At 42.5% G+C, this 27856-nt stretch overlaps 1 protein-coding gene across 1 annotated transcript; it reads right to left on the reverse strand.

Moving 5' to 3' along the window:
* Nucleotides 1-27856, reverse strand: yes1 (YES proto-oncogene 1, Src family tyrosine kinase). The gene is made up of 12 exons (XM_035519673.2): nucleotides 27315-27856; nucleotides 16289-16576; nucleotides 14834-14933; nucleotides 13833-13931; nucleotides 13130-13233; nucleotides 12761-12910; nucleotides 9953-10108; nucleotides 7739-7918; nucleotides 7366-7442; nucleotides 6244-6397; nucleotides 5505-5636; nucleotides 1-2317 (listed from the first exon to the last, which is right to left on the reverse strand). The coding sequence occupies exons 2-12, from the start codon at nucleotides 16566-16568 to the stop codon at nucleotides 2109-2111; spliced, it is 1641 nt and encodes a 546-aa protein (XP_035375566.1). The 5' UTR covers nucleotides 16569-16576; nucleotides 27315-27856; the 3' UTR covers nucleotides 1-2108.

A 27856-nucleotide genomic window follows, 5' to 3' on the forward strand; every position in this document is an offset into this window, starting at 1 on the left:
TTAAAAGCATTACGTAAAACTTTATTTTTCACTGTACAAATTCTTCAGATTAGTAATTCGTTGCCAACACATCAGTACACACCTTCTCCACACTCTGGTTCACCCCTGCAGCGAAAGCCTTGCCCGGTTCTCTTCCTTCAGAGAACAAAAGAGAGAGATTTATCACAAACTTGTCCATAGCCCTTGTAATACCCTACAGCTCACAGGGACAGAGCGGGGGAGGGGTGGTGGTGTGAAAAGGGGCTGCATTCTGGTGACAGAGGGGGGAAACTCTTGACCCCGGGGTAAAGTGAGCGTCATACACCATGACAAAAGCAAGACCTCTCTCCATACCAAAGGAGGGGATATTTAAACAAATAACACTCATCTTTATCTTCCTTTTACACACTATTAGTGTTTGACTTGCATCAAGTGCAAACTAATGTGAAGACCAAATGAAACAATTATTGACCCCATATGACCACATATAACACTTGTACCTCTCCATAAAACTGCTGAGGTAAAAACTGTTAATAAACTACCATTACCTCGTGGGTTTTAAGCACCTACTAATTACCATTTAAAGATTCATATTCAGGCTTGGCAGGTCAAGCCATTCCATTTAGTTTACACCATCGAATAATGACCACAATGTGCCGTGTGAAGAAATTTTAAAGCTCTTGCTGCTATCAGGATGGAAGGAGAACGTTTCTGACCATTATAACTTTGGATCAGCTCTTGGGCCAAACTCCTGGACGACAGGTACGACGCCAGCGTCCATCTGCACCCAGAGAATCACAGCGCAGCTATGCCAATTGCAAACAGCAGAGGGCGACGGCGTTCCAGAAAATTGGTACAGTACCAAAAAGCTGGGAAGGTGGTTAAGCACGTTTCAAAGTTACAGTAATTCGGTGTGTTCACAAATGTATGGCTGTGACGCAAGTGTAGTGTCTCTCTTCTAATATGAAATAGCGGGACCATATTTCTACATGAACGACTAACGTGGTTATTCATAAACAAGAATAGGGGCGTGGCCTAAGAAATCGAGACACCTTTAATATAATGTGTGGAGATGTAAGTACGGAAAGATCTGATATGTAGACTCTGCTAAAGTTTTCTTTAGGAAATCATTGCATTTACACAAACTAGACCTATGTGCAGATTTAAACGATTTCCAATAGATAATCCAAACTGGAGGGATCATCCACATTGTTAAATTACAGCGGTTCAAAGACTTTAAAAGAATGTACACGCCTCCCATTATAAATATACTTTCACAAAATTTGCAGTTAGCGGAAATAAGGGCTTGTTTTGCTGGCACGTGGTGGAACTCATGAATAGGACTTCCTTGCACACGATGTATCAAATCACTAAAACGCACACAAATATTTAAAAAAAGAAAAAAGTCAGTACATCATGATTTTATGATCCAAGTCACTGACATTGACAAATCTTTCCCCACTAGTTTAACTTACAAAAATCGACCTCTGTTCTCCTCATGCTCTCTGTTCACACGCATACATTCACAATAGCAACTATCCGCTTTCTCTCTTGTTGACAGCATAGCTGACAGTCTTATGCAAATCATTTTTCAACCACAGTTATTGGTCACTTTAAACAAACATTTGAAACTACCTTTTAAAAACAAACAAAAACAAAAAAGGAATTGAAATCTAAAATTAAAGGCAACAGAATCAATACAATTACATTTTTGATTTGAAAACAGTCAGAGGCTGTTTGGGTGATAATTGAAAAACAAAGCAGAGGGGAAACAAAAGACCAGGAAAAGAATACAGAAAACATTTGTGCAACTGTGAACCACCCATCTGCAGTGAACCACTGCTTTCTCTGTGCTGACACGAACCCACACACATGCTCCCTTCCCTTAACACTTCCCTACAGGCTTGCCCCCATTTGAGACAGGCTATCAAAACCAAAAGGTTGCAAATCAAGAGGCCCTAATGTGTACCTTCTGTGCTCTTGAAAACACAAAGGAGTTTTTTAAATAAAATTGTAAAAATTAAAAGAAAGACAGAGAGAAGTTCCCTGGGGGAAGAAGTGTGCAGAGAGGGTGCAGTGGAGTCAGCAGCGCCGCAGCTGGGGATGTGGTCTGCTGGGGGCGAACAGCTCTACAGGTTGTCTCCAGGCTGGTACTGTGGCTCCGTGGCTGTGAAGTAATCCTCCAGGAAAGACTGGATGTACTCGAAGGTGGGCCGCTCGTCAGCCTCCTTCTTCCAGCACAGGAGCATCATCTCGTGCAGCGACTCGGGGCAGCCCTGCGGACAAGGCATCCGGTAGCCCCTCTCCACTTGCTCCAGAACCTCTCTGTTCACCATGCCTGGGCAAACACAGAAACAAAAGTACACTTCTTGTGGAGGACGTTCGAAAAGCATGTACGATAATCCAGTGCGCTGCACACATGCATAGGTGTACAGTTACAAGGCATCCTCTACCCTTGTAACTCCCCCATCACTGGGGCAGAAACGTTACTAATTACTACATTACAAGTTACTAGTTACTTCTCTCAATCAACAATGAGAGTAATTACACAACTCATTACCTTAAGTTACTCTCTTAAATATAAATGTAGACCCCATATATAAAGGAATGCCAGCTTAGCCACATCTAAATATAGAATCATCTTTTTTTTGTGCATTTTCTTCTTCTCAATCATTTGAACTGGATAAGCTTTGCCATCTGTATTTTTATGGAAGGCATATTTGTAGCTTACCAGTTATCAGTTATTGTATTTCTCTTTTTCTGGATAGTTATTTCACTTTAGTGTTTAACCTGTTGTGTAAACACAATCATTCCTGCCAGCACAGTCACAATTCCACAAAGACATGCCAGGCACAAGCAACATGCACAAGCATCTTTTTACATACATTATTTACACAATTTTGTTTAATTCACTTTTTTAATATTAGGCCCAATAACATTCAAACTAGGTATATTTAACATTAGGAAATTCAAGTCAACAGTTTGTTTCAAAATGCTTAATCAAATAATCTGATTCACATCTGATACATTCACTAGTGAAGCTTTTTTTATTTTCAATGCCCCACTTGACTTTCCACTTGTACATACACCCAATATCATTTAAATCCTCTTTTTTAAGCAAGCCACCAAATAATCACAGAAAAATACAAGGAGGTGACAGACAGAGTCATCATTAAGTAAACAACTCTGAAGAATGTTAAGAAATCTGTCAAATTTAAGTCATACTCAGTACTTTATTTCTGACAAGAAAGTTTTAACTGGAAACATATTTGCTGCACTTACAGAGAAACAAAAGCCTACACTACCTAGAAACAAGAACATAAAACAAGATAATTAAAATAAATTAATTTATTATTACATTTTTTTCCCCCTGACACTATGCACTTCTGCAGGCCACGTTCCAAGCAGCGATGGACCGATCGCAGTTATAGGAACAAACACCACGGTCATTGGAGTTCTGTTTAGGAGTTTAGCAACAGAACACACCACATGATCTCAAGTTAGCATGCAAATTTTCCTTCCTGCTGCCAGAAGAGCCAATCCTGACCCTCTTTAGTGCCCTCTACAGCCTTGGACAAGCTCAACCACAATATTTTCCCATCCACCCTCACTATTCATGGCATTTCTGATCAACGAAGCAATGGTTTGTAGGCAACTTCTTATTTCTTTCTTGGTAATGTAACGTTCACGAGACTTCCACTTTTATGCTGGTGATACTCATCCGCCTCCTCCCTCCATTGCGTACTTCCATCGCAACTTGGAACTCTGTATTTCTAGAAGACCTCACGGGTAGCAACCGATCCCCTAAAGCTGGATCTCAGCAAGACAGAGCTGTTACATATTCCTGGAGATACCTGCCCACCAAATGATCTGGTCATATCCCTGGGGAACTGCCCTCAGTTGCTTATTCAGTCCTTTGCAATCTTTGGGCTATTGCAACTCACTTCCAGCAGGTCTACCACTATATCTCTTTGCAGAATGCAGCTGCATAATTTGTACTCAACCATTCCAAGTTATCCCACATCACTACACTGTTGGATTACCTTTACTGGTGTCCTGCAGTTGCCTTCATTAGCTTTAAAAGCCAGATGCTTGCCTACAAAGCCAGAAACGGACAAGCCCCCACCTACCTATCTCAAAGCATTGGTTATACGCAGCATCATATATTCTACTCTTCATGCTACAAGTATATGACTTGAGCCACCACCCACCCCTCGAAAGACAGGGACAATGAGTTTAACGCATGTTGTTCAGATCATCTGAACAGCTGGGTCCCCTACAGTCTTCAAATACAGACTGAAAACTCACATACAAGTGCTAATCATGCACTTAAAGGGAAGGGGAAAAAAACTCCTGCACTTTCATCAAGAGTAGAAGAGTTCTTAGAAAAGATCTTAGTTATTGCTAATTGATCTAGAAATTCCATACTGGTACAACAGTCAGTCATTCTAACTGTAAACCTATAAGGACTTTCTGATAAAGTAGCTGGTAGGGAGAGCATAAAACACATAGTAATATAATACTTGCAAAGTTGCTCCATATGGTACTAATCATAGTGGAAATGGTTTCTGACATGCTGTTTAAGTGCTTGCTCAAGACCCCTAATGAGTGTTTTGCAGCAGAATAAATTATCTACCTGTTCCATTAATCTTTCTGAGAGGCCCAAGGTCTCCAGCTGCCAAACCTTCATATAACAGCCAGTCCACTAGCGTTCATACCTTACTGTGGCAGCAGGAAGCTCACCAGCATGCTGCAGGGAGAACAAGTATCGTATCTGTCTGGAGGTCCTTCTTGCAAGGGTTCAGGAAGAACCATGGATTCAGGACATGAATGAGCAGGAGTTTGAGGAGTTCATCAATTATACAACAGCTCTAATGTTGCAGAACTGATTAGTTAGAGCCAAATGTGCCTTGGAGATGGGGGACATGCCAATGAAACGGTGAGTGAGGTGTGTGTTAGGGGGAGGGGTCCTAGGGGGGGAGGCTAAGGAGAGTAACCTAGTTACTGAAGCAGCATAGCAGCGCACAAGCCTGGGGGGGGGGGGGAGTTGTCGTGGGGGCGTGTGCTGTGGGCTGGCCATCACAGATGGCAGTAAATAAGAACTGGTGCCCAGTGAGTCTAAATGCCCACCTCAGCCAGATGGCTGCCCCTGCTTGATTATTACACCCACACCCACACACACCCACACACCCACACACCCACACACCCACACACCCACACACCCACACACACACCCACACACCCACACCAGTACCCAGTGGCTCCAGCAGGGGGTGCACAGGAGCACACAGCTGTTGGAGCTCACCATATTGCATACAGACAGGCCATGCCCTTCAAAGTGCATCAGACAGCCAGCCTTCGTTAAGCTGGCTGGTAGCAAAGGCATTAATTAAAACAGCAGCTGTACTATACCGCATGGTGTGTAAAAGCCTGTAACCGACCAGCATGTGGTCATATAACCATGAGCTGGGACGAGATCGAGTCCAGTGAGGTGCTGTGCTGGCGCGAGGTTTAGAGGGGTTCACCTGGGTATGGTACTCTGCCCTTGGTGACCAGCTCAGTCAACAGGATGCCAAAGGACCAGACGTCAGATTTGATGGTGAAGCGGCCATAGAGCGCTGCCTCAGGCGCTGTCCACTTAATGGGGAACTTGGCTCCTGCCAGATCACAGAGACAGCAAATCAGCTTTCAGCCAGATATTAGAACGAGGAAACAGTACAGGCTGAAACTACAAAACCTGCATTTTGTTTGGGGGCATTAATGACCCCGCCAGACACCTTTTCTCTGAAGGGTTAAGCTTTTTTGTGTTAATTTATGAGATAAGCAATCTCTTAAGTTTTGTATAACACTTTTGATCTAGACTCATTCCCAACTTCACCTCTCTGAAAGGAACAGATGTCACTATAATTACTATTTACCATCTGTCTGGAGTTTACAAGTCTGTAATCAGGGAGCTGAGTGCATCCTGCCTGCATCAGCACAGTATAGACTCAGGTGGTTCATATACCTCAGATACAGCCAACACCCCCTTCTTTAAAAAAAATAAAATAAAAAAAAACAAAACAACAACCTGACAACAGCCAATCAAATGCAAGCTCTTACAGCCTCTCAGTTTCTTTCTACTTTTGCTTTGCTTGTTTTTGTTTTTTTCAGTTCACAAGCTAGTTTAAAGAATGAGAGACTGGAGTTTGTAAGGCTTTGCCCTTACATGGAGGACTTTGACCAACCAGGCACCTCTAAATATTAACTGATTCTACCACTTGCCTTGCCTCGCGGTGTACTCGTTGTCCTCGATGAGTCGGGCCAAGCCGAAGTCAGCGATCTTGCAGACCAGGTTGTCCCCAACCAGGATGTTAGCTGCCCGCAGATCTCTGTGGATGTAGTTCATCCTCTCGATGAAGGCCATGCCGTCGGCAATCTGCAGGAGACGGAGAGCTGAGCTTATAAACCTGCGATCCTGTTAGATGGTTGATTAGGGGCGGGGCCTGAAGGTCAGTAGGTCAGGGGTCCTATTTGAAGGCACAGCAACATGGTATTCATGGGTTCAGTTAAGAAAAGATAAAACACTTTAAATGTACTTTTTAGCATTATTCGAACATTGGCAGTTCCAGTCAAGGGCAATAACCACATGATGCAGGATTAATTAAGCCGAGTGCACAGCCAGCCTCAGTTATAACAATAAGCTGAAAGTGGCCTGGCCTTTCTGGGGAGCACCTCCTAAGAGCTGTGCCACTGGAGACATCATGGAATGCTAGAAGCAGGTGCAAGAAAGCGATTTGTGGGAGTTTTTTTTCCCCCCTTCCAACAGCACATCTCTGAACTCCCTGAATGGTGCAGGTGTTTTCAACAAAGCATCCTTGCTGTAAGAGAGACATGAAAGGGTGAGAAAGTGAGGTAGCGAGTGAGAGACATGAGTGGGGGGGGGGGTGCACTAGCTTGAAGGCTTAGAAAAATAACAGTAGTGACAAGGTGGGGGAGAGAAAGACAGACAGAGAAAGAATGATGTGTGTGTGTGTGTGTGTGTGTGTGTTCAGTAGCAAAAATCAAAACTGTGCCGACATTACAGTGAAGTGGTCCCTGAGGAGTTAGTGTTCCGAGCTTTAGACAGAAGATGTAGTGTGTTCCTGGGAGAAGACCTGTGGGTGGCAAGATGCCACAGCAGATACTGAACAGATCTGACAGCCACACTGGGGACAGAACTGAAACCAGCCACTGAGAAACATGCTGCCCTCCAAGGACCTGCCAGACATTTGTCCGCATTACAGTGCCAACTGCCAACAGGAAAAGCAGAAAACAGCTGGCTCCATGTACACCACGTCAGGCAGCTGAGAACGGTGGAGGTGGGGGGGGGGGGGGGGTTAGGTGTGCATTTAGGATTTTAAATACCTGTGCTGCCATGTCCACGAGCTGGGGAAGCTTGAGGTATTTACCTTCACCCTCCTTCAGAAAGTCCAGCAAACTCCCTGACACACACACACAAAAATGTAGTAACATTAAAAACAATCCACTCAATGCTTCAAACATTCTGAAGACCGAATATTCAAATACTGTTACTCTCACTTCCATCAAAGCAGCAGAAATATAAAGCCGTATATGCCCAGGTTGCGATGGTAAACGCTTCCTGTGTCACAGGGGTTTGGGCTGCATTATTGACATGAATTCAGCGGACAACCCCATACACCATCTACACAAACAAGTGTGGAGCAGGAGTCTCACATCATGAAAGTACTCAGTATACAGAGTGTTCTGAACACTTTACCTTTGCCCATATACTCAGTGACGATGTAAATGGGTTCCTCAGATACGACAGCATAGAGAGGCACCAGCTTATCGTGCCGGAGTTTTTTCATAATCTGGGCCTCCTGGAGAAAGGCTTCAGGAGACATGGTGCCCGGCTTCAGGGTTTTGATGGCCACCTTAGTAGTCCCATTCCAAGTGCCTAACCCCCCACCACACACACACACACACACACACACACACACACACACACACACACACACACACACACACACACACACACACACGAGAATTACATAAAGTAACCTGTATAACATGTATAAATTTATATCATGTAAAATTCAGTGAGGTGGTCTGTGTGGAACGGAAAGGAGACAACTTGCTATATTATTGCAGTTATTGCTTAGTCATTACTGAAGCATAACCAACTGTACTTGTCAAATCCAACACAGTTCCACATTTTAGACATTTATGTCATCAATCATTCCAGTCTGTGAGGATGTCCATCCACTCCATGTTTGACTTTCATCTCAACCAGGTGCCACTTTTGCATCGTGTGGCCTTCAAGCCTCTGGTACAGCTCAATACCATGCCTCTCTCTGTCCTGGCACCCAGATGGTGGAATGACCTTCCCTGGCTGTCCATGCAGCAGATATTGGCTATCTTTATATGAAGACTGAAGACTCACCTGTTCACTTATTGTGTATTCTTTGCTGAATCTTTAATTTTATTGTATCTTGTCGTCATCTTCTGTAGTATAGGACCTTTTTGTAAAGCACTTTGAGACTTCCTCTAGAAAAATGCTAAATAAATTAAGATTCACTTATGCACTTTAAAAAACCTGTTACTACTAAATTTACTAAAAGGTCCAGACCCAACCGCCGCTTCTGAGTGATGTTCTAGCACACTCCACCCCCCCACCCCCCCTTTTTGGGTCACCATTTCCCAGCAGGTGACAAGCGTTCATTTGCTGCTTCTGGCATCGAGCAGATAAAAGGAACTCCCACGACTGAGTAACGTTCTGTGGCAGCTGTGGCTCGCCGTGGGCCAGCCTCTGGGAGTGGTGCTGAACAAACTCTATCCCACTAGAGGCAGCCATGCTGAGACAAAGAGGCAAAAGTAGCACAGAACATGTGGTGTGTGTGTGCGCTATGAATTTATCAAGCTAGTCTGCCATGTCAAAATAGTCAAACCTTGTATAAGAGAACACACTTACATAAGGTGCAACAAATTTGAAACAAGCCCCATGACTGTTAGGGAGGTACAGTGTATGTTAACATTGACACATTCCTGCATGGTCATTTTTATCTTCATCTCCAAGTTTTATTCATAAGAAGTATTTTTTGTCCATGCTAAAAGTGGTCAAGGTTTTTGTTCTTTTACCATGCCCGCCCATTTTCTCACCTTATTACAACAAAAACTCAAGGACCCAACACAGTATGACGCTTGCACTGAAGATGTCACCTCGTCCGATGATGAAACGTTTGCAACCGAAATGCCAAGATCAGAGAACAATAAAACATCGAACTAATCAACCCGAACTACTGATATTTACATTGATTTACTTTTTTTTTTATAGCATTATCTGATTTTAATCAGATTGCACCAATTGGATACAAACAGATTACATGTGTGACGGTAAGGTTAAGACTATGTATGCTGTATCTTTAAGACAATGGATTTAGACATGTCTGTGTGGCATCATTTACTGGGCACTGTTGAGCTGGGCAGACACGGTGTGCCACAGCTGCTAAAAGGCTGTCGGTTAGTGAGTACTTTTATTTTACATTTCATAGTAATGCTACCACTGGGCTTCCTACTGTGTCTTATTTATGTTTGAATGGAAAATTAGTAGCTGGGAGATCTGGCTTTGATTGGTCACTGCAGTTACCACACCAGTCACATGGAATTCCCACACCAGCCTCTGCGTTACTGCCCATGTGTTCTTTGATAGCTCCACTCTTCACAGCGAGCCTGAAGTACCCCTCTCTCTCTTACTCCAGGTAAAAGCATTACAGTGGGCAGCATGAACATTTAGAAATTCAGCCATCTACAGTCTTGAAGAATTTCTTGACAACGCTCCAGACATGTATGGGGATGTGCACGGTTATGCAGTCAAAGTGCCATGGCTTCAAAACAATTATGCATAGAACCTGGTACATGACGTATCAATGCGTGATCATTTACTGAATTTGCACAAGGTGGGTATGTGTATGTATATATATTTGACACATACCCATCCAGACCTCTCCAAAGCAGCCCTGACCGAGTTTGAGCTCCAAGCGCAGTGATTCACGGGGGATCTCCCAGGCATCCTTAGCCAGGCCCTGGGTTTGAGGCTTTACCGTTGGGCAGACTGTAGTCAGTCTGTAACACAGCCCGTCTGCATGCTCTGTACACACAAAATATAAAATGAGATGTCAGGCCACAGTGAGCAACTACACACAGAAACCAGCCTGCTTACACAGTGACAAATCTTGTTGCTAAATAAAGAGCAATAATTGAAATTCATTGAATATGTATGCAGTGTTCTCACCATATACAAAACCCCAATGGTCAGTCCAAAAACCTCCCTGCCTCACACAAAGGAGTGTTGGAAACTCTTACCCCATTCAAATATTCCTCAAAATTGGGGAACTTCCTAAATGTTTGCCTGGACTGGCTGTGGACTGACTGACTTTCTTCAAAGTCTACACCCTTCAGAAAGCAGTAAGAACAGCTAAGCAAGACCCAACTGTCCTTTAACACCTGCTCCAGTCACACAGTCCCCAATGAAGGACATGGATTGGACAGAACAAACAGAACCCTGAGGAGGAATTCCTGAAACAATACCATGACCAGTGCAGTATTAGCCAATACAAAGAGGGAATGATATGCATTTATTTGGTGGCTTCTGATGTTTGAATCCCAAATAATCTAGTAGCCCGCCATCTTGAGCAACTCCTGTTTTTCAAAAATCTAAGCTCCAATTAAGTTCAAGTTCGGTTTAAAAGGGGGGGTTAAAAGTTTGGTTTAAAAGAGGGAAGAGTTCAGTGACTGAAACGAGGGCATTTTATACCTTAACCAAATAAGCTCAAAATATTTAAATCGTCATCATGAGAACTATTTAAACAGGAAAGAACAGCAAAGTATTACGGGTGTAACGATACGTGTGTTCGTCTCAGACCATGACGATGCAGCTCCTATGACTGACGAAGGTCAGATGGAACCAAACTTCACAAGCGTGAGTTCTACCCAGAAACCTTAAGATGCAAGTTAGCCGTGCCATGCTAAGCTTAGCTCAAGCTCACTGGTGTTTGTCCAAGTCGGTGGCAATTGCAGACGACACCCATGATGGGTCCATCACGTCATGACCGGGGGGGGGAGTATGCGGCAGCAATAAGTCAAGCTGAACTTCATGTAAATGAATCCGGCCAACCTGATGGGTCTATGAAATCAGCTGGGTCTATGAAAATAGCTGCTGTTTGTGCATTTGGTGTCAACACCACCACGTTTTAAATATTTGTCCGTTTACAAACATTCCAGTGGGGTATCAACCCAACAACACCTGGACAAATGAATCACGGTGTCTAAAGTATCAACAGATTCATTAAAGAAGTGAGCCTTTAGTCTGTGTTCTGCTTACCTGCTAGTTCAGTTAAATGTTATGAAGCTCATTCAGACGTTTAATTTTGGATGACATGGGAATGCAGTGTACACACCTACATGCTGCAGAAGAAGAGGTATTTGATCATGTCTGTTGCCTTGCCGCTAGGTCACGGTGCATTTACATTGGTACGGCATCACCCCGTAATAATAATAACTTGCATTTACCAGAAGCTCTTATCCAGAGCTACTCAGAGTTCCAATCACATTACAGAATGTAGGTGGGCAGATGTAGCGTTAGAAGTCTTACTGAAAGACTTTTACTGATATAGTGTGGTGCATTTGGCCAGTCAGGGGATTGAACCTCACCGTCTGACGGCACAGACAGTGGTCACCCACTACACTATACCAACCAACCACATAGAAGCAGCTAGCATTTATGTTTCATCAGGTTGGGCTTAAGCTTTGACTGTTGAAGCATAGCCCAAGTGGAACAAACCGAATTTATTACATTTTCTACTTTAATAACAGAAGAGATGCTTTTCAGTTTTGTAGACAATTGTGACCTTTTGCCTTTAAAAAAAACAACAACAACAAAAAAAAACAACAGCACAGGCCTACATAAAAACACAACCTGTGAGAGTTCATCATTTACATTACAGTTTAATACACACAATAGTCTATACTGACTATCGTGGAGTGACTATACGACAGTACCTTGCACCACCGTCAAAATAAATGGAGAAGAGCTCTAGCCTTGTGCATTGGGTGGGGGTGGCTGTTTACTCCCCCCCCCCCCACCTTGTTCCATGTTAATAAACATATTATTCTTGATTTCTTGAACATTAAAAATTTCATGGTATCCCCAAACCTTTGGCTTAGCTTTCAGAAGATGTAAATAAATCTCTTAAAACACCACCAGCCCAACAGACTGGCTGTGTAACAGGCTCAGGGAATCTAAGTCTTAGAGTTTGCCAGTGGCTGGATGATAAAAGCATTCCACACAGCACGTGCTGCGCAGCCGCTAGTGCCAGTCAAACGGCAGCCACTCGCCTCTATCAGCCACACACATGCACTCCTCAGACCTTTTCACACTTCGAACAGAGTCAGGACCGACTCCAGAGCCATTCTCTCACGAAAATCCATGAGGCACTGAGTCTGACTGTGTTCCATCTTCTCTTTCAAGAGTTACCACTTAAGAGCTGTGGCTATATTTAGCAGAAAACTGAATGGCTGTGTTTAGAAGTACAAAAAGCAGCATTAGTTATACATAAGGACCAGGTAACTCCACAAGCTGTGCCTGGAAGTGGATTACTGCAAGAGGAAATGTTTCCTGACCTGAAACCTGGTCTTTGAATTTCAACAGATTTTAGCTATGGTTAAAATGACTAAATTATTAAAAGACATTTCCTTAAATGAAGTGTAATGTCTTGCTAAGGAATTCTGAGATGTAGTGTACCTGTATAGTGTTTGACCAGTTTCTGCAGTGTCTCAAACTGGGCCCTCGTGGTGATGTAGTAGCCACCGTTATCAAGCTTACGAATCTTATAGTGTTTCACATTGTCTCCCTTCATGTCATCCCAGTCTCGTATGGAGAGAGAGTAGGCCCCTGTTGGAAGGAAGGAATTCACACAGTCATAAATACGAACTACACGCACAAACCACAAATACACACCCTTGCTCAAACCCGACCACCACACACACACGCCCGCCACAGTGATGGAGGGCTTCTCATTCTTAGGATGAAAATACTGTTCCAGTCAACTAGTAGCACATCTAAGGTGACAAACGTATAAACTGTTAACAAGCTTCACATTAAGTCTCTCACCTTTCGTTGTCTCACTCTCTCTGACCAAGAATGTGCCCCTCTGGTTGCCAGGAACCAACAGCAGTCGCTCGGCATCTTTGCGCCCCATTTTTCCAAAGTACCACCTGGAGGAAGAACAAAAGGAAATGATGCTACTTTTCCTCAACCTGCCTACAATGTCAAGTCCTAGCTGAAAGCATGCTGCATCCGGACAATCTCACTTTACGTGAACGGTGGACAGCAGTGACTCTACCAGTTCTCAGGTAAAAAGCAAACCAGGAGCTTTCTACCGTTCTTGCCATGCATGGCTCAGCAGCTTGACTTTTGCATCTCTCTGTGCTACAGGCTATTAGAGGGACACCTTTAATGCATTTGTGAAGGGCATGGCTAACTAGAGAGCTTGGGAAAGCTCGTGGCCATTCCCGTGATGACAGCAGAGGGGCAGTGCATTAGCGCATCCTGCTGACAAGCCTACGGAGCATGAGAGAACGACGGAGCGACACGGGCTGAGAAACAGACAGAGGAAGAGAATGTGCGAGTGTGCTGAAGATACAGGATGGATGTGTGTGTGTGTGTGTGTGTGTGTGTGTGTGTGCGCAGTTGTGTGTGTTTATGAGCGACTGGCCACTGGGGTCTGCATGATCATGCACTCTTAATTCGAGCAGGGAGGGTCTGCTGATTGGATCAGTGGAAGAAAAGAGGTGGCGGAGGAAGACGCTCTTACTCTTCTGCCTGGATGGAGTCAGCAGGGGCCACATAATTGCTGGGAATATAGCCCTTCTTGCCTGTGTTGATGGACCGGGCCTCCCACCAGTCTCCCTCACTGTGGAGCAGAGCCAGAAATAGCATCAGCATATGCACACACAGACACACACAGGGTTGGGTACCAAAAAGGCAGGGGTTCCTATATGGCTGGTAGCTACTGGACCAAACAGCAATGCAAATTTCAGTGCCTAACTGCAGTACCAATTAAAGGGATAGACATACATCAGATAATCTGTGAGCTAATCTTAATCTATTAAGAGCTGGATGCAGTTTGAGTGGGTTAAGAGATGTTTGCATGGTTTTACAAAGGCTATTTGAGTTGCTGTTGACTTCTAGTGTTTGTTATCAACAATAGCAGTTACCAACTTTTGTTTTAAACCAACGATGGAAAATTTGGACTCCAGACATGCCTGTGCTGATTGATTGCATCTACTTCACCAAAAAGGCTTCCGATATTGGCACATGCAACAAATGTTTAAAAAGCATTGCATGTAAATGGAAGAGTAAAGACCTAAAATCTATTTACTGAAGCATCCGATACCTAACATGCACGCAAACATGAGATATGCTCACCGCAACCCAGCCAACAAGACCAGACCAGCCAAGACATGAACATTCTGAAAGAATGCCATGAACTGAAGGAATTTGAGGAATCTAGGTAACGCCAAACTGCTAGTGGAGTAGAATTGTCTGCTTGTAGTTCTAGGAGAAGTGGCCAGACAGAGCTGGCATGTGGTTTGTTGAAGGGCCAAACCACACCGCTGACACAGACATCTCTTTAAGAAAAGCCTTAACCCTGGTCCTGCCTTGCACAAGGCTGCAACCCAATGACAAATTAACAACAAAAAAGGTACTTAATTTTGCTCAAATCTGTTCGAGTTGCCGGATCGGCCTGCTGTACAGAGCACAAACTATTACATTTTTTGCTTTGGCGTCTGCGGGTAGGAGTGTGGAACTCACGTGTTGTTGATAATCTGAAATCGGTCACCCTTCTTGAAGGAGAGGTCATCGGATGTCCTGGCTTCATAGTCGTATAAGGCCACAAAGAATGTCACGCCTCCTAACGACGTAAACCAAAACAAAAATTATTTAATGTCATTTCGCAGCTCTAGAGAACCATTAGGGACCAGAGAAAACTAAGTGAAAACTTAAATACGCAATTAAATAAGAACTGACTGAACATTTTAAAAAGCAGAAACTATATTAAGTCATTTAATCCCATTATCATATAATTACAGCACCAAGTTCCAAAGCAATCACATAATACAATTCAGCTCACTATATATGGAACACTAAAAGGAACATTCATTGATTACTTACTATCTAATTACATAGTACTGTCAGTTACTAATTGACTTTCCGCTCATTTTTAATTGCATAAACAGAGGCTGTCTCCTGAGGTGACGTTTGCGTGTGGGCGCAAATCTACCCAACCTTGCCCAGCTTATCCTTCATCCTGTCAGTCAGGAATGAAGGCCTGGCTTGAAGATGACTACCCTTGATCTGCCAGAGAACTGGCAGCAAACATGCACACAAATGCTTGGATCAAATATTACCCATCACAGCACTGGAGCCATTAGCTGTTGCTGTACCAATAGACTGTTAACGCACTATGCTTCACCAGCTCAACATATCGGTTATATCATGTGTGTTGATGCACCGGGACATTCTGTCATAAAAAGGGCTTTGCAGAGGCCTCGAAACGTTCATTTAGTTTAGCTGAGGCCATAGCGATTCTCCCTCTTAAGCAAATTCACAGATATAGTTGACAAACTGAGAGGCTTCTGAAAGCTCCCTTGAGACAGTTCAGCTCTGATTTCACTGAAATTCAGCTATGAATGCTTTCACTCAGACCAGCAAGTGAAATGCTGAAACTAAGCTTCAATCTGCACTTGTATGATGCATTAAAATGACAAATTCACTTCTACACAAATGACCAACACCTTTTGTGGATAGTGTACAGAATGGAGACAGCAATATAGTAATCAGCAGTCTCTTTATGGGTTCAACAGACAACAAACACCCTGCTGAAAAGTCACTTCATTGGAACTGTTTCCCGTCTTGCCAGAGGACACACAGCAACAATCACAGAGAAAATTGAACAGAAAACAAAATATAATTAGCTCCACCCCTTCAATCCCTTACGTCCTTGCCCCACCTAAGAACTGTCATTTGGATTTCTATTTGAGCATGAAATAAGTGTAGCCATACATGTTGGTGCTGTTATCTGCATAACACCTGGTCTCCATGACGTTTGCCTTAAAAATGCTCATGAAAAGAAACATAAGTAAGCTGCTCCTGTGAGAAGGAGCATAACTTCCTGCCAAAGCAGGCAAGTCACCGAAGATGGCAGATGAGCTGGTTCTACATAACAGTGCTCCTGTAACACACCAATTTCTCAAGACAAGTGCTCACCTGTGACTGCACCAGGAAAGGGGTTGCTCACAGCAACCGCCGAGAAGGAGGAGGCAGCACCACCAAACGGCGTGATGGTGGACGAGGAGCCACCAAAGGGAGTAATAGTGGAGGAGTGGCTGTTGAAGCTGTTGCCAGGGCCTTTGACAGCAGGTGATTGGCCCATCTGGGTGGGATCCGGCCCGTAGTGGCCCATGTGGGAGGTGACCGGGGTGGGGTTGGAGGCCTCCGGTCGGTACTTCAGCATCGGCCCCTTGTCTTTGCTCTTGACACAGCCCATAGTCAAGCCTGGGGAGAGATGGCTAGGGGTTAGCTATGAAAATAAATGAGTGAATAAACAACAACAACCACACACTCAAAGAAGTATGTAGTACAAAGTTTTGCTTGCCATTTCCGGGCTTTAATGAACATTGGAAAAGCCCAGGGAAAAAATGGGTTCTGTGGTCTTATGACCAGACAACTTATGCAAGTTGTAACTTGTGGTTACCAGCCACCTTTGTGTGCCACCAGAAAGTCCTGTGAAACTTTAATGATCGTTTACCCATCATGCACATGTTGCTCTCTGAAACAGCATCTTGTTTTTTGATCACACTATGTGTGTGTGTGTGAGATCGAGCTTTGTCTAGAAGTCATGGCTGCATGCTCAGAATGGCTACTACCTTATAAAAATCATCATGGCTTCATCTTGACTAAAGCTGATCTTTAGAGAGCAGAGACCATTTCCATCAGAACTATTAAAACATTAATACCTGGAAAGTGTCTTGTCTTGGAAAAGGTCTCAAATTGGGCGATGGAATGTTGATGTTCTACTTTTTATAGACCTTCACAGTTTTATGAAGTAACTATCAACGGTGACAGCTGGCAGGAAAAAGCAAATGGAATATATAATTACAGGAAAGGAAATAAGACCCTTAAGAGCACAAGGTATCTCCCCTTCCTCACACAATAAATCATGCCTATTACTGCCCCTAGGACACCACACCCTCATGGGGTGGGGTGCATAGTGCAATGTTGCAGACCTTGCTGTGTTACCAGTGTGTGACTTCAGACACCTACACAAAGTCCCCTCAGTGTGGTGAGGGCTCATCAGTGCTGCCTGGTGGCGGAGGGGGAATTTGATAGGATAGCTTGTGAGATGAGGGCCTAATCTGCAGTCATCCTACAGCCAGGTCAGGGTCTGAGGTCTGCCTAAGATGGGGCACACATGCTTGAGACCCGAGGAATGTGACTGAGGCCTTGAAGGAACAGGTGGCCCTGAGAGTGCCGCAGGACAGAGAAAGACAAACACTGAGTCACTAACAAAGAAACACTTTTTCCAAGTGTCTCTCAGAAAAGCACAAAACATGTCAAAACATGTGACAAAAACATGAGAAAACAAAAGGAAGCTACTGCACATGAACAGCATGGCTGACCAATGACACAGCCCCATCTACCTTCAGTTCAGCTGAAACGAGCAACATGTCCCACCACGTCTCCTACACAGACCTCTCTAGGAGAATGTGGCTCTCTTTGCCAAAGTGGAAAAAAAGAAAATAGTAAAGCGCAGTTGGAGGCACAAAATGCATACTGATTCAGGACAGGACGCAACAAGTTTCCTCTTAACACCATGCGGTTCGAGTGAGTTACAGTTCAAAGGACACCCAAGCAGGATCTCCAGTCACATTAGGGCAGGACAGGCTCGATGTCCAGAATTTTCTGAATGACCAGCAAATTGTATTCACAAAAGATGGACTATAGTCTATAGCCATGCCCAACCATTGAATCCAGCCTTGGGAACATAATTTAGTACCAATGTAAGAGTATGCTTTCAGGCTTGATTAGTTTTCAGCTATGAGCTATGAGCATGTGACATTTCAACACAATCAGAGCTTTGAGAAAAGTGCTTTTGAGCATGTGGGTGACCAGTCCAAAGAGCCAAAGAAAGAGTACTTTGCTTACAAGGGCAGAGTACCATTTCTTCTTTTTTCTTTTCAACCTTCACAGTGACTTTAGATAATACTGGCTCAAGTTTTTATCTGTGTACACTGGAATAAATGTGACCAGGTCCTGGGGCAGAGCCTCACAACCGTTGGGTGTGAAGCAACAGGATTTCAGCCAGTGACTTCCACAACCAGCGGAAGGCCCATGTCTTGGTTTGAGATGTGAATCCATTATCCCATATCTTCTGAGTGTTCAAAAAAAGGACTGTTGCAAACCAGAGTGATAATTCCCGTCCACCTCCTTATTTAAAGATGGGGGCACATACAGTGTACATGGCATTGGACACCACAGAGCAGCGAGTGAAAAGAACACCTGCTGAAAGTACTCTGCTAAGATGTATATACACAAATGAGAGCAGTAAGAGAAGATTGAATGTAAAGGATTAATTCAAGAAAAGCGAGTGAGTGAGTGAAAAAGGCTGTGAATAATGTGTATGTGAGGGAAGGGTGAAAGAGCCATCATAGCAGAAAGAGCCATCTGCAGATGTGAGGACTGCTGGCACACAATAGCAGCTCTGTTCCTTCAGAGGGGAAAGAGCGTTAGCTGTGTGTCCACATCAGTGACACGGACGGATGGGCCTACTTTTACACTGCGCCAATGAACTCAAGAGCCGACTGTCTACAGCATGCGCGCACATACACAGAGACGGGCAAGGACATTCGCAATACTCTACTTGTGTCTCATTAAATGGTCATACAATGTAAATCTCTGCACCCAAACTGATCTATGGCACTTAGAGCACATAACACTATCTTGATGAAACGATGTCAAAACTGGAACCCAAGCAAGCAACCTGCACCACTGATCATTCCCACAACAAAGAATTGCTCAATGCCCTCCAGGAGGCGCTCACACCTCTAATCCTCCTAGGTCGTTTCGCTAATCTTTTGCACGGCACTCAGTCCACCAAGACTCATCGCTCATATCATTCTCCTCCCTGACTGAACAGTGATCAGGGGTCCAATAGTGATCGTCAATTTAGATCGTAATGCCATCGTGTGTGTAGGATTAAACAACTATATTTAGTTTGTCCTTTCAGTTCAACTACGGTCATAAGGTCTCTTCTTTCTTGTCTTTGTGCCATCCATCCATACAATGAAACTGACATTATGGGTGACAGTTTTGATGTGAAGCAAAACAAAACAAAAAACATCAGATGGCAAATCTTATGTTTTTCTTGTTTCCAACTATAAAATTCTGACTGTACTGGCACAAAAAAACCCATATTAGATTTTTTATAGCTATACATAAATACCAGCTGAATTTACTTTAAGGATTGGTAATGGCCAGGCATTGTAATAATTTTGAAATCATCTGGAATGTCTCTGTGCTTGCAGCATAAGGTACATGGGGGCTGGTCGCAGTACATGATCGAGTATGACCGGCTTGGCCATATTCAATATGGCCTCCAGGCTAAATCAGAGCTTTCATGCTCTGCAGAGTGCAGTGGGCTAGCAGGGACATCTGAGATTTATTATGGTGCTCATAACATAAAGGCAAGCAATGGGATAATATAACAAGGACTGTATTGATCAGATGCAAAATCCCTCTGCTTCCTGCCATATGCCCTGAATCCCAGCAGGGTAAGTGGAAGAGTCTGACAAATGATAACCCCTCTGAAAGACTGCAGCACGGGAACCTCTGTGTACTGTGGAGCTTTTGGGTAGCTGCTGTGAAGGTTGGGAATTGGGGCAGTTTTTCATGAACACTGTACTTTATATAAAAATAATACAATAATACAAATAATAACAGTCCAAAAGAGAATAATTTTTTAAAAATCACAATTAATACCACAAACAGTGTGGTTCAGGAACTAATTACTGGAACAGTTGAACTGAACAGTAGGAAAAACAAAACACTCACATTCTTGTTCTGATAGTAAATGTGGCAAGATTTTTTAAAGCAGTCATTACTTATTGAGGAGTTGATTTCCACCTAATTTTTTCCCCACTGGATGAACAGTTTTGTTAATATATTAGGGCTTTAAAGACATTCACATTAGATCTTTAATCACTCACCACATAAAAATGCATTTAAATCATCATGAATGAGTTTGTGGTGTACTGCTTCCCTGCAGATGGTTAAATGGTGCCATAGATCGTTAATGCATGCTGTGCCATCTGCCTGCATGGAATTCTTCCAGTAGGAGCGATGAGGCTATTGTACTAGACAAAGCGCAGTAACTGCGTTTCCTACACATTTAGAGCAATTTACCTGTATGGGGAGTGACCATGCACTCTTTTGTCATGAGGTTTTCTATCTACAGAAAGAGCTATACCGATAACGGACATGCCTCAGCCCGCCAAAGCCAAAACTGAATTTTCATTCATTGAGGATATTTTTAGAATGTTTTAAACACGCAAAACAAAAAAAAAAGCCATAAGAATGTTATACGTTGTGCAACTCTTCCATTTAAAATGGTCCACAAGCTAAATAAAATTTACTTTATGGATGAATTTTCTGATGTCCCAAAACTGCATAAAATGATGGAAAGAGAGTTTCGTGTACACTTCTGCTCCCGAATTTTGGGACAAAGCTGTGATGACAACTTATTTGATTTCGTATCTTGACAAGGAATACCAGTACATACTGAACAAACCCTTAACAAGCAAGGTTAAAAAGGGACACCAAGTTCAACATAAACATGATGAAAAATTAATTTTATAAAAGAATATTACATGTTAGAGAAGTAAAGAACAGGTTTCTTAAAAAAAAAAAAGACACAAAATGGAAGTTATAATGCCTATGTGTACAAGCAGATAACCTGTACTTTCTGTCAATCTACGTAACTACCTGTACACACACAAGGTGTGGCCACAATGTGATTACTAGCTGGACCAACTGCGTGGCTGTACATTGACACTTGTTTGCACCCGTATGCGTCATGCCTCATGACATCAGTTCCCTGATTCTGACAGTAAGTCATTTAAGAAACAGGACCATTTCACTTTACAGGATGTCCACCTGGGAACCGATGCATAACTGGTTGGGAATCACAACTCCATATCTACTTCTTGTTTGAAACCCATGGTGCATAAGTACCACCCTACCAAATCTCCACAGCCAACACCATAAGAACTATACTATTATTAGATGTGATTTTATGCATAAATAATTTCTGGAACCTGGTATATGCTACTAACTATAGTAGCTAAAAGCTACTAAATATAGTAGCTATATAGCTTTTACTTACAATATCATCTTGAACAATTACAAGCTTATCATCCAAGTGGGAAAAAGTTACTGGGAAGACCATTTTGAAAACTAACCAAACTAAATCTTATTGAAATAAAAACAAATATTCATTATATAAAAGTGTGCATCAGAATTCATGGTCACCATACAGTGTTACCTTCTTAAAATGCTTTCAAAATGAGAAAATGATCACAGCTAGCAATGGCAACATATGTAATTGTAACAGGCAACATAACATTTTTCAAGAAAGTATAAAATTATGGCATTTTCCCAAAACAATAACTTCTCCAAATAATGATTTCACAAAACAGAGATTCTCAGAACAACATACTATATCAAAAATGATGCATCTCAAAATAATATAGTAACAGAGAACAATGAGTCTCAAAATAATGAAATGGGGATTCTATTTATTTATTTATTTTTTTTTGTAATCAGATTTAATTTTAAGTGTCAGGAATGGGCTTCCATATCGTAAGGCATGCGTTTTATCCAGCAAAGGTGTTGAATGAAACAAAGCAATACTCTGCCTTTACTATCACTGCAAATATTTCAAAAATAAATATTACATTTTTAAAATAGTTAAATGTAACTGCTTACATTTTTGTTTCTAATTTACAAAAATGACAGTGATGCATTTTTTCTCTGACTGCTTCGGATTTTTGGGGGCTTATGATGGTATCCATGGTAAGGCAAAATCCATATCATAGCACCATGGTATTCTCTTTAATACCTGTATACTCCCCAGCTCTAGTCTAAAGCAATTCAAGTGCATCTTATCAGTGAGGTCAGAGTCGGCAGTCCCATTCCGCCCTAGCTAAATCACATTACACAGTGACTACTTGACCCACATTTTAATGAAGTACTGCTCTTCCAGGCACTTTGGTGCAACAGTCAAAAATGAACACTGACAGATGCAAGATTATCTGTTTAGTTTTGATTAGATAATTTGAGGTGGCTTTGTTACAACTACCAGTGATAATGCCCAACTGAGAAAAAAAAACGAGATGCTGCTCAACCGTGCAGGGCTGGACAAAGCCTGCTCTGAATCTCTATTACAGAACACAGCTGAGACACCATACAAAATGGTACACACACACACACACACACACACACACACACACACACACACATCGCAAAGGGAAGATTCCAATTAAAACAAGGAATAACGGTGTCATGGTGACAGCTGTTGCTTATACAGTCCAGTCCTGGAGCCACAAGGCTTGCTCCAGCTGGGGAATGTAAACATCAGGCTAGAAGACTGTGGTACTCTCTTCGCAGAATGTTGGCTCTTTTGATGGTGCCAATTTTTGGTGTTTTGATTTACCTGGTCTTTAAAATTTTGGACCACCTGGTTTCTTGCTTGCAACCAGTAGCTGTCCATAGAGCATCCAGCGAGGGAGGTGGGAGCCAGGCCTTTGAAAGGCAAGACATACCTTGCAAACCTGTGTCTGAACTAGTGCAGCTTCACTGAGTGTTTGAGGGTGCAGAAGTATGTTGGTATGAAGTACTGCCAAGGTAACAGTGAAGATTCTCTTATTTGGAAGGTGTCGAGGGGCCTGATATGGCAAAGATGTCCAGATCTCCAACCCATACAAGAGTGCGGAAACACACTTTTGGTGACAACATGGTTGTTCTCAAACACTCAAGAGAATGGCCTAGCAAAAGCAGCTGAATAATGGTAAATTTTAGGCTGGATATCAGCATAAACTAAGCAAGCTGCAATTAAAATGCTACTGAGGTAGCAGAACTGTCGCACTTGGGAGGAGTACCTTTAATATTAAATACAGCTGTGATGGAGGATAGAAGGCTTTCTAGGATAATGACCTCCGTGTATTGATTAAAAGACCCAGCGAGTGATGTGCGCCAGACAGAATATCCAGAGCAGCAGCATAATTGCGAGACAAAAGACAGTCACTCGGAAGCCGTTGGATATGGACATCAGAAGTCTTTTGTCTTTAACTAGAGACAATGGGTGTTAAACAGGTTCCCTTCAAGATGAAACCAAATACATACTCTGCCCTCTTCCTTGAGCAAATTGTGACACAGGAGTGTGTTTGCTGCCAAAAGAAGGCTGACAATCACAGAAACATGTAAACAATTCTGTTTCACACCAACATTCTCAAGAAATGGTGCAGTCTTCTAACCCCCAACAACTTCCCAGGCCTTTATACTAACCATGGAACTATTTGAGAAATTTAAATACAAAAAAGATAGAGAACTTCTTGTTTTCTTGTCAGAACAAAAAGCTTCGGTGAGTTCAGTAAATTTAGAGATTCCTCTGCTGTTCTCTACATTTCTCCTAAGTTTGCCATGATACAAAAATCATGTCCAGGGTGCCAAACTTGGCTTCTGGAATGATGACCTATACGATGAAATAAGAGCAAAGTCAACAATATTTTTGCAAAAACCAGACGCTGCTAGGAGAGAAATGTGCCGGTTATTGCCAAAAGATACCATCTCCGTTATTCCTGACTTTCAAGTCTTTTGGTATGTTTCCATTTGCCAAATGTTTAGGGATGTGATTGTATTGTGGGCGCGCACACACACAGACACACAATTAGGGTATCCAGGACTCCAGAAGACATAAAAGACACAAGAGGCAGCCATTACTATAGCACAAACCAGTCCGAATTAAGGGCCTGAGAGGGAGGGGTGTGTACGCATGTTTATGGATGGGTACGGATAAGAACTAGGTGTTGGAATACGAGTTCCAGTATTAGCCTAATATTGGCCTGAACTGAGCATGCTCCCAGACACACAAAGCCAACAAACTCTACTTTGGAAATTAACACACAAGCTGTTGGCTTGACTGTATGACTCACTATCGCTGTGAACACAAACGAAAGCAAGAAATCTAAGTCAATGTTTCCTCCTGGAAGGTCTGCCAGGTAGAGACCAGTGACAGCTGGATTGGATATCCAACATCATGCAGTTACATAATATCCCAGAGAAAGGAGCCCAAGGACCTTCTCAGGCCTGCTACCAGCCACACATGTACCGAAGGCATTTCTTCATCTGGTAAGCTTTGTAGTTAGGCTTAGAGAAGAGTTGAAGAGTGCACACAATGCCCTCTCACTGACAGCAGTACTCTGCTTCTGGGAACAGAGCTCAATATACATAAATACATATATGTACACACACACACACACACACACACACACACACACACACATATATATATACAGGCTGAACTGACTTTTGACTATTTGTTTTTCCCAACAGAAAAAAAAGAAACAAATTGCATTCTCTATATTTCCCCAACACATACACGTCTACATTAATACGCAGTATTAGAAACAAATTATAGCAGTACAAGACAGAAATGGTGCAAAAGCATGAATAAGGTCACCAAAAACATGCCTACAACTGATAAGATGACATGCTATTTAATAGCACACTTTAAAGTGCAATCACAACATGCAGGTTTCTGAAAGGGGGTTGGGGGTGTGTTGGGGGGAGGCGGGTTCTTATATATATAGATATATATATCTATCTAATATCTATCTATCTATCTATATATATATATATATATATATATATATATATATATATATATATATATATATATATATCTAATATCTATCTATCTATCTATCTATCTATCTATATATATATCTATCTATATATATATATAATTTTTTTTTTTTTTATATTACCCTCAAACTGAAAACAGATTACTTAATTTCACTGTGGTCTCCCCCAAGATTTCACACTTGACTTGCACCCAAGCAGACTCATACCACTGACGTAGCTGCTCTGCCTTGAGAATGCTGTATTTGTAAATAGAGAGTTTGGCTGCAGCTGGCCGCAGTACTTTTAAGTGGATCTGTGTAATTGTGCTGGTATGCTTGCTGCACTGCGGAATGGCCTAATCGCCATGGCATCCTGCCGCTGCTGCCAATCAGAGCCGGGGGGGGGGGGGGGGGTGTATGACTTCCTTCCCAAGTCCATTCATACCACAAAAGCCACCTGTTGTGCCTGTCAAAGGCTAGAATGAGGGAGTTATGGAGGAGGAAAGAAAAAGTGAGAAAGAAAAATACATGAAGGAAAGCAAACTAAGTTTGCAGTAGTAATCCCTTTCTATTCTTATGCAAATGTTGATTGTAACAGAACTAAAGATCAAAATAATTTCTACATACATGTACCTGGTCATATGATTCATCGTTCAGAGTTCAAAGTATCATTTACATACACCTACTAATGTTCTGAACAGCTTCGATCCTTAATGATCCCAACACCGTTTTCTCTCATATGTATCCTGGTCACTCTCAGAGCACTCAGTCTTGGAAAGCACTTGGAGAACTCGGTCAGTTTAGCACTATCGCTGCCTCAAAACAACTTGTAAGAGCACAAGGCACCAGATAATTAACTGATTAGCTCAATCAGTAGAGATGGAAAAGGAAAAGCTGTGATGCTGCTGCTCTCTAGGACTGGAGGTGAAGGGGAAGGAATGGAGTCCCTCAACAGCTGTCAGCATTTCAAAGCAACCATTTGTCATGTGTGCTTGGAGACTCCTCTACCAGTAAGCCTGATGAGTTGGCTTCATTAGCCCAATAATACCCCCAGCCCATCTGAAGTGCTGCTCACACAAAACGTTTAAAGTCTATACGCTGCTTTAGGCAGGGCCAAGGGCAACGGAGACTGGTTGAGCCCCCAGAAGAGCCGCGTGTTTATTCTTAAATTCCCTTGGTTTAGAACACCCTGCTTCACACGGCTCAGTTGATCCAAAAATGTGTTTTCAGATCGGTTTAGCAGACATCTCTCTTGAGCTCCAAGTTTGTATCCCTTTCTCAAGGTCAGTGGCCTCTTTTCTCTAGGACTGTACTCCAGTCATCAATATCTCATATCAGATACCCACTACAGCTCAAGGTTGGTGTGGATAAACTGGAAAAATGCAAACCCATATTATCCTTGTTGTGTGAAATGATCAGAAGAGAGAAACAATTCAGAGGCTGGAAGTGGTAAAAGACCACTGGAACTGGCATGGTTCACTGTGGGATACCCAATAGGCTGACGTTATGCTCACAGGATTATCGAGTTGGGGGTCATTTCTCTGGCACTTGCACTGTCTTGGACAGACAGACACATACATACATACATACATACATACATACATACCTACCTTTGTTTTGACATGTTGAGGTAAAACAAAAAACTGATGTATGGTACTGCAAGTTGCAAGCAGGCCAAAAATGTTGGACTTCTTGAATGACAAAAATGTGTCAGTAAAGCTGTGCACTTATGTATGTGTTCAAAAATAATGCTATAAAACTCCTTTAAAAAATCACTGCATGAATTACATACATACAAAAAACCCGATCAAGTTATTGACGATGCCATCAGTCCTACAATACGTAAAACCTAGATACGTTGTCAATATCTCGTTGGTAATAGCAGCCAAATAAATTGCTACAAGTAAGCTATGGAGCCTTTTAAAATTGATCAAGGCCTTTACTGGTGTTACTTTCCAACTAGGAAATGAAACAACCCATAACAGAAAATTATATTAGAAGGCTTCGGTTGTTCACTAGGCCTGGCGATTCGATCCAAGTGGGACATGATGTTTGCACGGAAATTAAGATTTCAGACATGAACTTTGAAGAAACACGTTTCTTTACCCTGAATAAGTCTACATACAACGCTAACGCGAATGTGGTGGTGAAATCATTTTTTGTATACTTTCGACACAAGGAAAACAGTTCGTCAATCCTGCGACTTCCCGGTTCGTGTTAGGAAAAGAGTCAAATAAATCTTATCGTGTTTTCACGCACAACCATTTTCGACAAAATCAAAAACAGGACCTAGGCCACTTTCTCAATGGAACAGTGCTCAAATTAGATTGTCTTACCTTTACACAAACCAGTCTTCTTTTCTTGCGGTTACATGCGTCTTCTAACCACTCCAACTTCAATTAATGATTCAAGAGACGCTACTAAGTTAAAACCTTTTGTTATTACAAAGTTAAAATCTCAAGACTGTCCCATTCCTTTCCCATTCTTGACACAACACCCCATGAAACGAAATATCTGATTGTTGGGTTCAGTTTAGGAAAATCCGTAAAGTGGGATATAAATCCAGTAACGTCACTTGATATTTGCTGCAAACGGTGAAGCCAAAGGAAAAGAGTAATGGAGACCAAACACTGGCAAACAAAAACCTTTAAACCGGAACCGGTAGAGATTGCATGGCTATGCTAGATGACAAAAGACAGTGAGGAATAGAGCGGACTCCCGCAGTTGTCCGCCGCCTCCCTTCTCCGACTTGGGGTAACTTGCAATAACGCATCCAATAATATGGCCGCCACGGGGTTTTACTCACGGTGAGAATATCTAACTGAATCCCCAGACGGAAAGAAGATATGATGTCAGTTATTTGCAAGCGTGCAAACAC

Source organism: Electrophorus electricus, chromosome 13 (assembly GCF_041902795.1).
Source record: "Electrophorus electricus isolate QZ-2024a chromosome 13, ASM4190279v1, whole genome shotgun sequence".
Taxonomy (NCBI): domain Eukaryota; kingdom Metazoa; phylum Chordata; class Actinopteri; order Gymnotiformes; family Gymnotidae; genus Electrophorus; species Electrophorus electricus.

Bases quoted from the DNA above. Each gene is read 5' to 3' on its own strand.
- yes1 (XM_035519673.2), bottom strand. From the start codon at position 16,568: ATGGGCTGTGTCAAGAGCAAAGACAAGGGGCCGATGCTGAAGTACCGA. The intron at 13,234-13,832 runs GTAAGAGCGTCT...TTCTTCCTCCAG, and splicing joins GACTCCATCCAGGCAGAAGA to GTGGTACTTTGGAAAAATGG. The intron at 6,398-7,365 runs GTATTTAAAATC...CGTCTCCTGCAG, and splicing joins TCGTGGACATGGCAGCACAG to ATTGCCGACGGCATGGCCTT.